Genomic DNA, 13321 nt, shown 5'->3' with positions numbered 1-13321 from the left:
CAAAAATACACCTTTTAAAGTAAACAGAAACTCACTGTGTCAATAATTCTGTCCAGTTCATCATCAGGCATGGAGTCCAACTGTTCGCCAGAAAGGGACTGAGAGTGCAACACGTCCAAGCCAACCATTTGAGCTGAAACAAAAAATAAAATTTCAGACTGAAAAAATTGGCAGACGGGGACTAAGCAGCGACTAAATCGGCCCCTCCTGATGTCATGAGTCGTATAGACCGGACTGAGGGGCAACATTGGTGTCTGCCAGCTCATGGGGTGTAGAGAGGTATGCTGTGCTTTCTCCGAATATACTCGCGGCGTTTATACCCTGTAACACTTTAACCTCAGGAGCATATAGCTCTAGCGACTCCTTTCGGCCGGTTAAGGCAAGCCAGAGGTGAAAGTCCTGAAGACCCTCTTAGATTCCACTCGCAAGCCGAAGACGAGGATCTTGACTGACTCCCGACTCTCGGGAGTTCTCGGATTAACAACTGACCACGTGGTATCGCTACTCACCAACAGATCGCCACAAAGCTGTCCTGCGGGGTTGATGATAATATTAAGGCCTATTCAAACCTGAGCGATATTCGCTGCCGCTGTGGGTAGAGGTACATACCATGCGGGTTTCGCTCAGGTATTTAGTATCAAGTACCGCGACTAGAGCGTTTTCTCTGCCGCAGACGGTAGCGAATACCGCTTAGGTCTGAACAGTATTATTACCGCATACCCACTGGGTTTTCTCTGCCGCAGACGGTAGCGAATACCGCTTAGGTCTGAATAGGCCTTAATGGCTCTATATGGGTCTAGGGTCTCCAGTGACTATCTTGAGGTCGACGCAGGCTCGCCGCAGCGTAGCGACCGCATCCCGAACGCATCTCTTTCAGACATTGACGTCGGTGTATGGACGTCTAGGAATGTTTGACGCTGACGTACAGCGTTTAATAGGAGATCGTAGCTTTATGCCCGTTTTCACTTTCAATCCCTAAGTTTTAAGTGACTCCTATGTAAACAAAATTCCTGCTATTTGTTACCATAGGGGTCACTTAAAAATTAGGGATTGATGGTGAAAATGGGCATTAAACTCTTAGTGACTTACCGACAGCCAAAGCAGTAGGCCTGGAGTCTCAGTGACCATCTTGACATCGACACAGGCTCGTCTAAGCGTCACATACATATTCCTGTGTATGTTAGCGCTTCGAGGCTTATTTTGTAGCTCTAATGACTTACCGACACAGCCAAAGCAGTGGATCTATGTATGATAAAGCCTGGTCCGTGAGCACGTAGAATTTTGTCCAATGACCCCAAGCTACCCATCCTTATCGCTCGCGTGTAATTATATTGCTGTCGCGACTGTGCGACGGGCTCCCGCAGTGAGTGTGCGAAAGCGACAGCAACATAATTACGCGCGAGCGATAAGGATGGGTAGCTTGGGGTCATTGGAAAAATTCTACGTGCTCACGGACCAGGCTTTAGAGCCTCGAATCTAGCTCTGATGCTCTGTGACTTACCGACAGCCAAAGCAGTGGATCTGGCGTCCCCATTGAGCATCTTGACGTCGTCACAGACTCGTCTAAGCGTCACGTACACACTCCTGTTTATGTGAGCGCTTTAAATCTATGACCCCAAGCTACCCATCCTTACCGCTCGCGCGTAATTATGTTGCTGTCGCGCTCGCACACTCACTGCGGTAGCTTGGGGTCATTGAACAAAATTCTATGTGCTCGCATACCAGACTATAGTAACTTACCGACAGCCAAAGCAGTGGGCCTGGCGTCCCCGGTGACCATCTTGACATCCACACAGGCTCGCCGTAATGTAGCGACCGCGTCCCGTACATTCGGTCGCGGCGGGTCGCACACGCCGCATACTCCTGTTTATGTTAGCGCTTCGAGACTGACTCTGAAGCTTTATAGTGACTTACCGACAGCCAAAGCAGTGGGCACGTCTCCAGTGACCATCTTGAACATCGACCCAGCCTCGTCTAAGCGTCACGTACTAACTCCTATGTATGATAGAGCCTCGAGTCTAACTCTGAAGCTGTAGTAACTTACCGACAGCCAAAGCAGTGGGTCTGGCGTCTCCATTGACCATCTTGACGTCGTCACAGGCTCGTCTAAGCGTCACGTACACACTCCTGTTTATGTGAGCGCTTTAAATCTATGACCCCAAGCTACCCATCCTTACCGCTCGCGCGTAATTATGTTGCTGTCGCGCTCGCACACTCACTGCGGTAGCTTGGAGTCATTGGACAAAATTCTATGTGCTCGCATACCAGACTATAGTAACTTACCGACAGCCAAAGCAGTGGGCCTGGCGTCCCCGGTGACCATCTTGACATCCACACAGGCTCGCCGTAATGTAGCGACCGCGTCCCGTACATTCGGTCGCGGCGGGTCGCACACTCCTGTATATATTAGCGCTTCAAATCTACTCTGAAGCTCGTGACTTGTCGCCAGCCAAACTCTGTAGCTCTTGACTTGGCGACAATCAAACTCTGAAGCTTTTGACTTACTAAAAGCCAAATTTCGAAGATATTGACTTACCGACAGCCAAAGCAGTGGGCCTGGCGTCCCCGGTGACCATCTTGACATAGACACAGGCTCGTCATAGCGTCACGTATACACTCCTATGTATGATACAGCTTCGAATCTAACTATGAAGCTGTACTAACTTACCGACAGCCAAAGCAGTGGATCTAGCGTCCCCATTGACCATCTTGACGTCGTCACAGGCTCGTCTAAGCGTCACGTATACACTTCTGTTTATGTGAGCGCTTTAAATCTATGACCCCAAGCTACCCATCCTTACCGCTCGCGCGTAATTATGTTGCTGTCGCGCTCGCACACTCACTGCGGTAGCTTGGGGTCATTGAACAAAATTCTATGTGCTCGCATACCAGACTATAGTAACTTACCGACAGCCAAAGCAGTAGGCCTGGAGTCTCAGTGACCATCTTGACATCGACACAGGCTCGTCTAAGCGTCACATACATACTCCTGTGTATGTTAGCGCTTCGAGGCTTATTTTGTAGCTCTAATGACTTACCGACCCACCCAAAGCAGTGGATCTATGTATGATAAAGCCTGGTCCGTGAGCACGTAGAATTTTGTCCAATGACCGCAAGCTACCCATCCTTATCGCTCGCGTGTAATTATATTGCTGTCGCGACTGTGCGACGGGCTCCCGCAGTGAGTGTGCGAGCGCGACAGCAACATAATTACGCGCGAGCGATAAGGATGGGTAGCTTGGGGTCATTGGACAAAATTCTACGTGCTCACGGACCAGGCTTTAGAGCCTCGAATCTAGCTCAGAAGATGTATTAACTTACCGACTGCTAAAGCAGTGGGCCTGGCGTCCCCGGTGACCATCTTGACGTCGACGCAGGCTCGCTTGAGCGTAGCGACCGCGTCCCGTACATTCCATTTACTCCTGTGTATGTTAACGCTTCGAGACTAACTCTGAAATGCACTCTGAAGCCTTAATTAGCTTTAGTTGACTCACCGACAGCCAAAGCAGTGGGCCTGGCGTCTCCAGTGACCATCTTGACGTCGACACAGGCTCGGCGCAGCGTAGCGACCGCGTCCCGCACGTTTGGTCGCACACGCCGCATACTATTGTGTATGGGAGCGTTTCAAATCTAACTTTGAAGCTCTGTGACTTACCTACAGCCAAACTCTGTAGCTCTTGACTTGGCGACAACCAAACTCTAAAGCTCTTGACTTACCGACAGCCAAAGCAGTGGGCTTGGCGTCCCCAGTGACCATCTTGACGTCGACACAAGCTCGCCGCAGCGTAGCGACCGCGTCCCGTACATTTGGTCGCGGCGGGTCGCACACTCCTGTATATATTAGCGCTTCAAATCTACTCTGAATCTCTGTGACTTGTTGCCAGCCAAATTTCGAAGATATTAACTTACCGACAGCCAAAGCAGTGGGCCTGGAGTCTCAGTGACCATCTTGACATAGACACAGGCTCGTCATAGCGTCACGTATACACTCCTATGTATGATACAGCTTCGAATCTAACTATGAAGCTGTACTAACTTACCGACAGCCAAAGCAGTGGATCTAGCGTCTCCATTGACCATCTTGACGTCGTCACAGGCTCGTCTAAGCGTCACGTATACACTTCTTTTTATGTGAGCGCTTTAAATCTATGACCCCAAGCTACCCATCCTTACCGCTCGCGCGTAATTATGTTGCTGTCGCGCTCGCACACTCACTGCGGTAGCTTGGGGTCATTGAACAAAATTCTATGTGCTCGCATACCAGACTATAGTAACTTAGCGACAGCCAAAGCAGTGGGCCTGGCGTCTCCAGTGACCATCTTGAACATCGACCCAGCCTCGTCTAAGCGTCACGTACTAACTCCTATGTATGATATAGCCTCGAGTCTAATTCTGAAGCTGTAGTAACTTACCGACAGCCAAAGCAGTGGATCTGGCGTCCCGATTGACCATCTTGACGTCGTCACAGGCTCGTCTAAGCGTCACGCAGCGAGTGTGCGAAAGCGACAGCAACATAATTACGCGCGAGCGATAAGGATGGGTAGCTTGGGGTCATTGGACAAAATTCTACGTGCTCACGGACCAGGCTTTAGAGCCTCGAATCTAGCTCTGATGCTCTGTGACTTACCGACAGCCAAAGCAGTGGGCCTGGCGTCCCCGGTGACCATCTTGACATCCACACAGGCTCGCCGTAATGTAGCGACCGCGTCCCGTACATTCGGTCGCGGCGGGTCGCATACGCCGCATACTCCTGTGTATGTTAGCGCTTCGAGACTGATTCTGAAGCTTTATAGTGACTTACCGACAGCCAAAGCAGTGGGCCTGGCGTCCCAGTGACCATCTTGACATAGACACAGGCTCGTCATAGCGTCACGTATACACATACACTCCTGTGTATGTTAGAGCCTCAAATCTAACTCTGAAGCTGTATAAACTTGTGGGGTATGTCGTTCATCTACAATAAGGAAGCTAGGTGTTAATGCTTCCTTCCAAACGGGTGTTGTGCTCGGGGACCAAGGTCCAATTTACACCATTTTGGTTTGTCTAAATATACTTGGCAGGATAGAAAACTCCGACACCGCGATGCAGGATTGTACGCGTGGTTGAGTATGCCATAGTGGAGGCGTGACAGCGCCATCTGTTGGTACACTAGTTTGTAATGACGTATAAAGTCGCCACAAACTTACCGACAGCCAAAGCAGTGGATCTATGTATGATAGAGCCTCTCATCTAGCTCAAAAGCTGTATTAACTTACCGACAGCCAAAGCAGTAGATCTGGCGTCCCGATTGACCATCTTGACGTCGTCACAGGCTCGTCTAAGCGTCACGCAGCGAGTGTGCGAAAGCGACAGCAACATAATTACGCGCGAGCGATAAGGATGGGTAGCTTGGGGTCATTGGACAAAATTCTACGTGCTCACGGACCAGGCTTTAGAGCCTCAAATCTAGCTCTGAAGCTGTATTAACTCACCGACAGCCAAAGCAGTGGGCCTGGCGTCCCCAGTGACCATCTTGACATCCACACAGGCTCGGCGTAATGTAGCGACCGCGTCCCGTACATTCGGTCGCGGCGGGTCGCACACGCCGCACACTCCTGTGTATGTTAGCGCTTCGAGACTGTCGCCGCGGCAGAGAGCTATGATGCGGAGACCTGGTGGAGATAATAAAGGTTTAGAGGACGATTTTAGAGAATTTTGCCTTAAAAATATCTCCAAAACCACGTGTTGAGTTTGCCTAAGGTTTTTTTTTTTTTTTTTTTTCATTTTGGCTTCGTATAGTTTGCTTAGTCAATGTGATGAAAAATGAAAAGGAAAATATGTGAAAAAAAAAATTAAAACCGTCTCAGTTACACTTATTGGTAGATCAGCAAACTATTGACTACTAGCTGAGCCGGCGAACTTTGTTCCGCCTCAATGGCAATAAATAAGCAGAATTTTTCTTTTTAATTTCGAACGGGATAAAAAGTATCCTATGTCCTTCTCCTGGCTCTAAACTACCTCCCTGACAATTTTCAACTAAATCGGTTCAGCCGTTCTTGAGTTATAAGTGGTGTAACTAACACGACTTTCTTTTTTATATATATAGATGATCATGCTAAATATTTAATTCTATAGTCATTCTAATGTAATTTTTTCTCTATTTACGGTTAAATATGTTTGTTTACTACGATATTAATTTTATTAATCATGATGCTTTTGATGAGAAAGTGCTTCAGATTAATTTAGATTTCACGACTTTATTTTCGTTGGACAAAGCCGTCACAGAATTATTTATCTACTAGCTTTCCGCCCGCGGCTTCGCCCGCGTGGAATTTTGTCTGTCACAAAAAAACTTTATCGCGCGCGTCCCTGTTTCAAAAACCGGGGTAAAAACTATCCTATGTCCTTTCCTGGGACTCATATCTCTATGCCATATTTCATCAAAATCGGTTCAGTGGTTTAGGCGTGAAAGCAAGACAGACAGGCAGACAGTTACTTTCGCATTTATAATATTAGTATAGATAGATGTACACAACTTACCCATCCGTCCGATATTATACGCCTCGCTCATGAAATCGTTCTGTTTGTCTTTGGTGATAGGCGCGTAATTTCCTGAACTGTCGATGTATCTGGTGCACATGGGGAGGACTTTCTCTATGGCACCCTTGACGAATACCTCCTCTTTAGCTTTGCCGTCGCCGAATTTGGGGGCGCATTTCACAACCATCATTTTTGTTTCGGAGCTGAGGAAAGAAGGTGAATGTTAGTGGTTAACAAGCTACTACATTGGTATCAGGAAATGGAAGGTATTTTCTTCTTTCTCAAAAGACAGTGGTTTCCAAATAAAGTCCGGTCGCCGAGCGAGCACGTAGAAATTCGTTTCGCTCGCACACTCACTGCGGGCGCCCGTCGCTTAAAGATCGCTTGGGGTCATTGGACAAAATTCTACGTGCTCGGCGACCGGACTTTAGCAAATCACTATTTCATTTTTAAAACACCATTTACCAGGCTCTGCCTAGATACATAAAATCAACTCATATACGCAGAAGTAGTATTTTAATGAAACATTAGGATAAGAAATATATTTTCCTTATATCACAGCGATTCTCAGAAAAAAGGGTGTATCCAACAGTGTCCAATATTATGTTGTGTATAACAATAAATATTAAAGTTTTGAGTATTGAAAAGAACTCTCGTATGGAGCATGAAATAAAGTCAGTGCAGTATTTGACTCCGGCACGTTTTTTCTGCTATCTTTGAAGCAACAACACTATACTCCCAATGCTGGCCATACGGGTTGGTGACGCATAATATTCACTCGCCTCTCACGACATCCACGGGAAGAGTTTTCTATTCAACTCTGCCGAAACCATGGAAAACTTCCATTTTATAACCACTTTCTTCGTCAAGTGGCACATAGCTCGCAGAGACGATGGCCGTTGGGGCAGAAAAGTTCTCGAGTGGCGACCACGGGCTGGAGGACGTCGTGGGCAGGCTTCCTACTAGGTGAACCGACGATCGGGCGAAGGTCGCAGGAAACACCTAGATGCGGTCAGCGCAAGACCGGTTGTTGTGAAAATCCTTGGGGGAGGCCTTTATCCAGGAAAACATTTGGCTGAAACGAAGGGACAAATTACTTTCTTACCTAAACGGGATCTCATGCAGCCTGGTGTATTGTTCCCTGATGTCTTCCATACCGTTCTTCAGAGCACACGCCAGTATAGCTCCCTCTGTAGGCTGCCCGTATAACGTCTCGTCGCGAATGATCGCGTTGTTACAGAGAACGCCGACCTAAAAAAATAAGATAGTTTATGAGTTGTTGCAGATAACGCTCACCTAGGGTTAAAATAAAGGTTTGATGTTTGTAACTTCACCAAGGATTGTAACTTTACGTCGCCTCAGGATTATTTTTTTACTTAATATTGTTTTTGGTAACTAAAATGAAGAATTGGCTGGACTTCAATAAGGTGGCGGTTGTGACGTCATATTTCCACTAACATTATGGCCGCTTTTACCCGTGTCCGGCGACGCAAGTGTGGGTTATGTGGTATCTCATGTGACGTCACACCTGTAGCAAAGATGGTGTCTTCTTACACCTGCGCCCCCGCTATGATGTCACGCGTATTTCGATATACCACAGAATAATAATAAGTACTACGTACAGAGGTTTTACTTCGCGAAGGTATTTAAAAAATGTATGCACAATGTTACTAACAATATGGTGTAATTTGGCATGTCTCAAGAGTCAAGCACCATTTTGTTGACAAACGTCAGTGATCGGCACTGCGCCGAAGCTATAGGGCTGACTTCGGTAAAATAATGTGACGTGAGGTACCAAACTGCGGAAAATGGCGGAGGAAATACATGATTTAGCATGAATTATCATGAATAATATTAACTACTATTAGAGGCCGGTAGATCTATTCTCATAAATAAAACACTGGATACTTAACTTTCACAGTATATTACCTTATTTTAGATATAATTCATCACTTCGCACAAAAGCGCGCGGAGTCGTCTCCGCGCGTCCCTCTATTCCGACGTTTGATCCTAGTGTGACATTGACAATACGTCAAACTATGACAGCATCTCATTGGCCACAACGATACCGTTATTTTAACGTTTTAGATTTTTCATAATTAACACTACTTATTTACCTCTCAGTGTCTTGAGGCAACTTAAAAAAGTACATTCTGTGTTATTATTATTTAGGCAGTTAAATACTGCACAGTATTTAGTACACCATTTTCTTTATTTTCTTCCATCATACACAAGAATACGCGTGCGTGAGTCAATGTTCGCTCGTATGTGAGGCCTTGTCGAACAGTATCCTGTAGGTAGGCCATCGTGCGTGTTTTGTTTTCGATGTAAACTCGCGGAGATGAACAGGCCTGGTCATACTTCCAATATGGTTCAGCGTCGAGGTCTCTGCTCTTATGCCCGCTTCCTGCGAGAGTTTGAGGTGCGAGCGTTTGCGAGGGTGTAGCGTTGAGAGGTACGTGCCAAATCCAGGTCTCGCCCGTTATATGTTGTAGCCCGCACCATGACGTCACACTTTCTATGACGTCATACGTCCTGAGAAGTCATGTATCAGGTAATAAAATAAAATAGTCATACCTCGAGCATAGTATGAACTCCCATACGCGCGACATCCAGGTCTCGCCCTTTATAAGCGCGCAATTGCACGTCACCGCGTGCGTTGTAGCCCGCGCCCGTCACTTCGGCAATATGGCCGCCGGAGGTAGATATCGTCGTCACAGTCATCTCGTTCTTAGTTAGAGTTCCTGAGGGAGAAAACGGTAATAATTTGTTTCAGCAAATGAAGATTGCTGGACAAAGGAAAAGCTCAAACATTTCTACCAAGAGCGGTCTTGTGCTGCTTGCAAGATCTTGAGTTTATTTCAGCATTTGGTAAGGATAGTCAATAGAAAAAGAAACTATGTATACGATGTTAGAAATATGGGACAACATTTTCTATTTACGACCATGTAATAAACTCGAATAACAGTTAATTAAAAGTGACAATAGCTGAAACGTATCGGCACCAGATTGCCAGTTCTAACGGTCGTCGTCAGTAATTCGATCCCCATCGATCGCTCTGGACTAAAATTTTGCTGTCGGTGAAGTGGTGAGCCGACCTTACACCTACACAAGCACATTTTCAAATTGCTATTCTTATACCGATGACGTCTTTTTACTTTTAGCCAAAACGCTATTTATTTTATCAATATTTGTCTAAATGAGTCTTACAAAACTACTGTCTTTAATCTAAAGACGGTTGTCATCATCCAAACTCACCAGTCTTGTCGCTGCAAATGACGTTGACGCAGCCCAAAGTTTCCACAGTTGGCAGTTTTTTCACAATGGCGTTTCGTTTCGCCATCCGCATCACGCCGAGAGCCAATGTCACCGTCACCACGATCGGGAGACCTGAGGAGTTAATGATTGTGAGGTTAGTTTCGAGAATACACTTCTTTTCGATAAACCTGAATTAAACTTTTGAGGCTAAGATAAACATATTTTTACACTTAGCTAATATCTCCTGCACACACAATATGGTTTGTCGATGGGCAGTTCGAACCCGGAAAATATAAAATCAGTCAACTGCTAACGTAACGACGTCCATCCCATCACTACCAACTATTAGATCGTCTTTTGCAGAACTGAGCGTCCTGTACACTACTTTTGCAAAGATGTCGCCTTCATTAATCAGCTCTCCGACACATATGGATACATAACAAGGTAAATAAATGTGTTCTGCAAATTCAATTAGTGAAGACCAACTTTGCCCCGAAGGAAAGTTAGATTGTTATTTAAATCTCTAAGTTTAAAAGCCAATACGAAGAAATCTAACTTCATAACGTCAAAATAAGGGTTCAGTTTTACCTTCAGGAATAGCAGCCACAGCCAAACTGACGCCAATGGTAAACATGTCCTGCAGAGCCTTTCCCTGCAGCCAGCCGGTGACCATGATGAAGCCGATGATGCAGAAGGAATACATGGACAGTTGAGCGCCCAGGGTGTCCATGGACTTCTGCAGGGGAGTCTTGGGGGCCTCCTCCGCTTGCATCATGCGGAAAATGTCGCCGAACTCGGATCGCTCGCCGGTGCTGACTACGATTCCCTGTAGATATGGATGTTGTGCCGGTTAGGAAATTATAGAATGAGTAACTGTAGACTAAGCTGCAAAGGCCTCTTTCGTAAAACGCTATGGCGCTGTTACGGAACTATTTCTACCTCCCGTCCCCATCGCTGCAACTTCTGTGTAGCAAAGATCTACAGCATTACTGCTCAAAAAACATTGAAGGTGTTCGATGTCCCCAAACATATAACTGAAGAATTTAGGAGGTGCCGCATCGCACTAAGGTCCCCATAAAGGCGATGTTATCCTTGTTAACCCTTCCAGCGGATGCTTTGTTAGGTAGCACATTCTTCCTAGCCGGTTCGGTCTCCCCAGTGAACGAATACTCAACTATATTCGTTCCTTTACTGTCCCCAAAGATATAACTGAAGAATTTAGGAGAACTAACCTTAGCGTTGCCGCATCGCACTAAAGTCCCCATAAAGGCGATGTTATCCTTGTTAACCCTTCCAGCGGATGCCTTGTTAGGTAGCACATTCTTCCCAGCCGGTTCGGTCTCCCCAGTGAACGAAGACACGACTATATTCGTTCCTTTACTACTCTATAGTGACAAAGGACTACATAAACTAACCTTAGCGTTACCGCATCGCACTAAAGTCCCCATAAAGGCGATGTTGTCCTTATTAACTCTCCCAGCAGATGCCTTGTTAGGTAACACATTCTTGCCAGCCGGTTCTGTCTCCCCAGTGAACGAAGACTCGTCGATGGCAAGGTCCGTCGAGTCGAATAGTCGCAAGTCCGCCGGTACTCTGTCGCCGACATTGAGATGGACTATGTCGCCTGGGACGAGGTTGCGGGCGAGGAAATGTTCGAGGCTGCCTTCGCGGAGACTGAAAAAGAGATTTTGGTGGTAAGCAACAGTAATTTAGGTACAGAAAGAGTTATTGGATTTGGGTTGGGGCATTATTATTACCAAAAATGACAAATAATAATTGATCGCGACTTTGAATATACTCGTAGTGCAATATTGCATGCAGAATTGCTAAAATCATGTGGCAGGGGGCGGGGCACATAGCTTGTAGAGATGATGGCCGTTGGGGCAGAAAAGTTCTCGAGTGGCAACTGTGGGCCGGAAGACGTAGCAGGGCAGGGCAGGCCTCCCACTAGGTGGACCGACGATCTGGTGAAGGTCGCGGGAAGAGCCTGGATGCGGGCAGCGCAGGATCGTTCGTTATGGAAATCCTTGGGGGAGGCCTTTGTCTAGCAGTGGACGTCATTTGGCTGAAACGAGTGGATGTTCAGAGGTTTTTTCAAATTAATCTTTTCTATGGTCTAGTGTAAAGACTGTCACAGACCCATAGGTCCAACGTTCAATTCCCAGTGGAAGCAAACTGTTCTGCTCGGTTTAATTAGTTTTAGGGTTTGTTCTATATTCGCTAGCCAAGCTTACCAGTTGCAAGATGGCGGCACCAATTTATTCAGCTCCTCAAGCGACTTCTCCGATCGGTACTCCTGGACGAAGGCCACCGTAACCACGATGATGATTGCGACCGTGATCGATATCGCGTCGTCGAATTGTCGCATGCACACGCTCACCACTGCTGATCCTGGAGACAAGAGAACAACGAATTAAGTTTCATCGTCATCATCATCATACAATAGCCCAAGGGTGTCGATGTCGGAGTGTCCGAATCGAGATCTGAGGCGCCGCTGCTAGACTCATCATCATCAATAACAGCCCTTTACAGCCCACTGTTGGACTATGGGCCTCCTCCACTTTAGTGAAGGATATGCCCACATTCTTTTCGCTTAATTTGTATGAAGAATCGGCCTATGTAATGTGCGCACTTTCATACATGTCCACACTGATTAACAGCACGACCCAACTATCGGCCGACCAAAAGACTGTGGTCTGCGGCTAGGCTAAGAATTGTTTACATATGAGTTGTACCAGGCGCGGATCCACCGTTGTGGGCACAGTGGCCATGCCCACAACCCTAATTTGCTTGTTTTAATTATGATCGTGGAATTTTGTCTGTCACAGAAAAACTTTATCGCGCGCGTCCCTGTTTCAAAAACCGGGATAAAAACTATCCTATGTTCTTTCCCGGGACTCAAACTATCTCTATGCCAAATTTCATCAAAATCGGTTGCGAGGTTTAAGCGGGAAAGCGTAACAGACAGACAGACAGACAGACCGCGTGGAATTTTGTCTGTCACAGAAAAACTTTATCGCGCGCGTCCCTGTTTCAAAAACCGGGATAAAAACTATCCTATGTTCTTTCCCGGGACTCAAACTATCTCTATGCCAAATTTCATCAAAATCGGTTGCGAGGTTTAAGCGGGAAAGCGTAACAGACAGACAGACAGACAGACAGACAGACAGACAGACAGAGTTACTTTCGCATTTATAATATTAGTTGGGATAGTTGGGATTGATAGGCATGTATGTATGTCCGGGACTAGTATTATATTATCTGTGGTCCGGGCATGTAGTGATCCAACTCTCACTTTGCTAATTTTTGGTGGCTGTGCCCACAACCTTTTTTGAGGGCTGGATCCGCGCCTGAGTTGTACGTTTATTTCTTTTAATCCCAACTGTAGTATTACTAGAAAGAGATTGTAGTTCAACAACAAGAAAATCACTTTATTATTCCAATATTCCATCCCAGCCAAAAACATCCGGTAAACAAAAAAGGTTGCACAAAGTTTATGTTTAAAACTTGTTGTACTTATAAAAGGAGTGTAAACAGCTGTTCT

The 13321-nt window shown here is 46.3% G+C and overlaps 1 protein-coding gene across 1 annotated transcript in view; it reads right to left on the bottom strand.

The window, feature by feature from the left end:
• SPoCk (secretory pathway calcium atpase) overlaps positions 1–13321 on the bottom strand; it is a 32286-nt gene that overhangs the window by 9655 nt on the left and 9310 nt on the right. The window contains exons 2-11 of the mRNA XM_028323619.1: positions 12012–12168; positions 11320–11451; positions 11010–11136; positions 10366–10603; positions 9778–9909; positions 9097–9263; positions 7625–7770; positions 6520–6722; positions 5472–5651; positions 36–133 (exon numbers count right to left, since the gene is read on the bottom strand). Coding sequence (XP_028179420.1) covers positions 36–133; positions 5472–5651; positions 6520–6722; positions 7625–7770; positions 9097–9263; positions 9778–9909; positions 10366–10603; positions 11010–11136; positions 11320–11451; positions 12012–12168 — 1580 coding nt within the window. The remainder of the gene's footprint in view (positions 1–35; positions 134–5471; positions 5652–6519; positions 6723–7624; positions 7771–9096; positions 9264–9777; positions 9910–10365; positions 10604–11009; positions 11137–11319; positions 11452–12011; positions 12169–13321) is intronic.

Source organism: Ostrinia furnacalis, unplaced genomic scaffold (assembly GCF_004193835.3).
Source record: "Ostrinia furnacalis isolate ACB-3 unplaced genomic scaffold, ASM419383v2 OfSCF0658, whole genome shotgun sequence".
In the NCBI taxonomy this organism is placed as follows: domain Eukaryota; kingdom Metazoa; phylum Arthropoda; class Insecta; order Lepidoptera; family Crambidae; genus Ostrinia; species Ostrinia furnacalis.
This window is presented reverse-complemented; position numbering and strand designations above follow the sequence as displayed.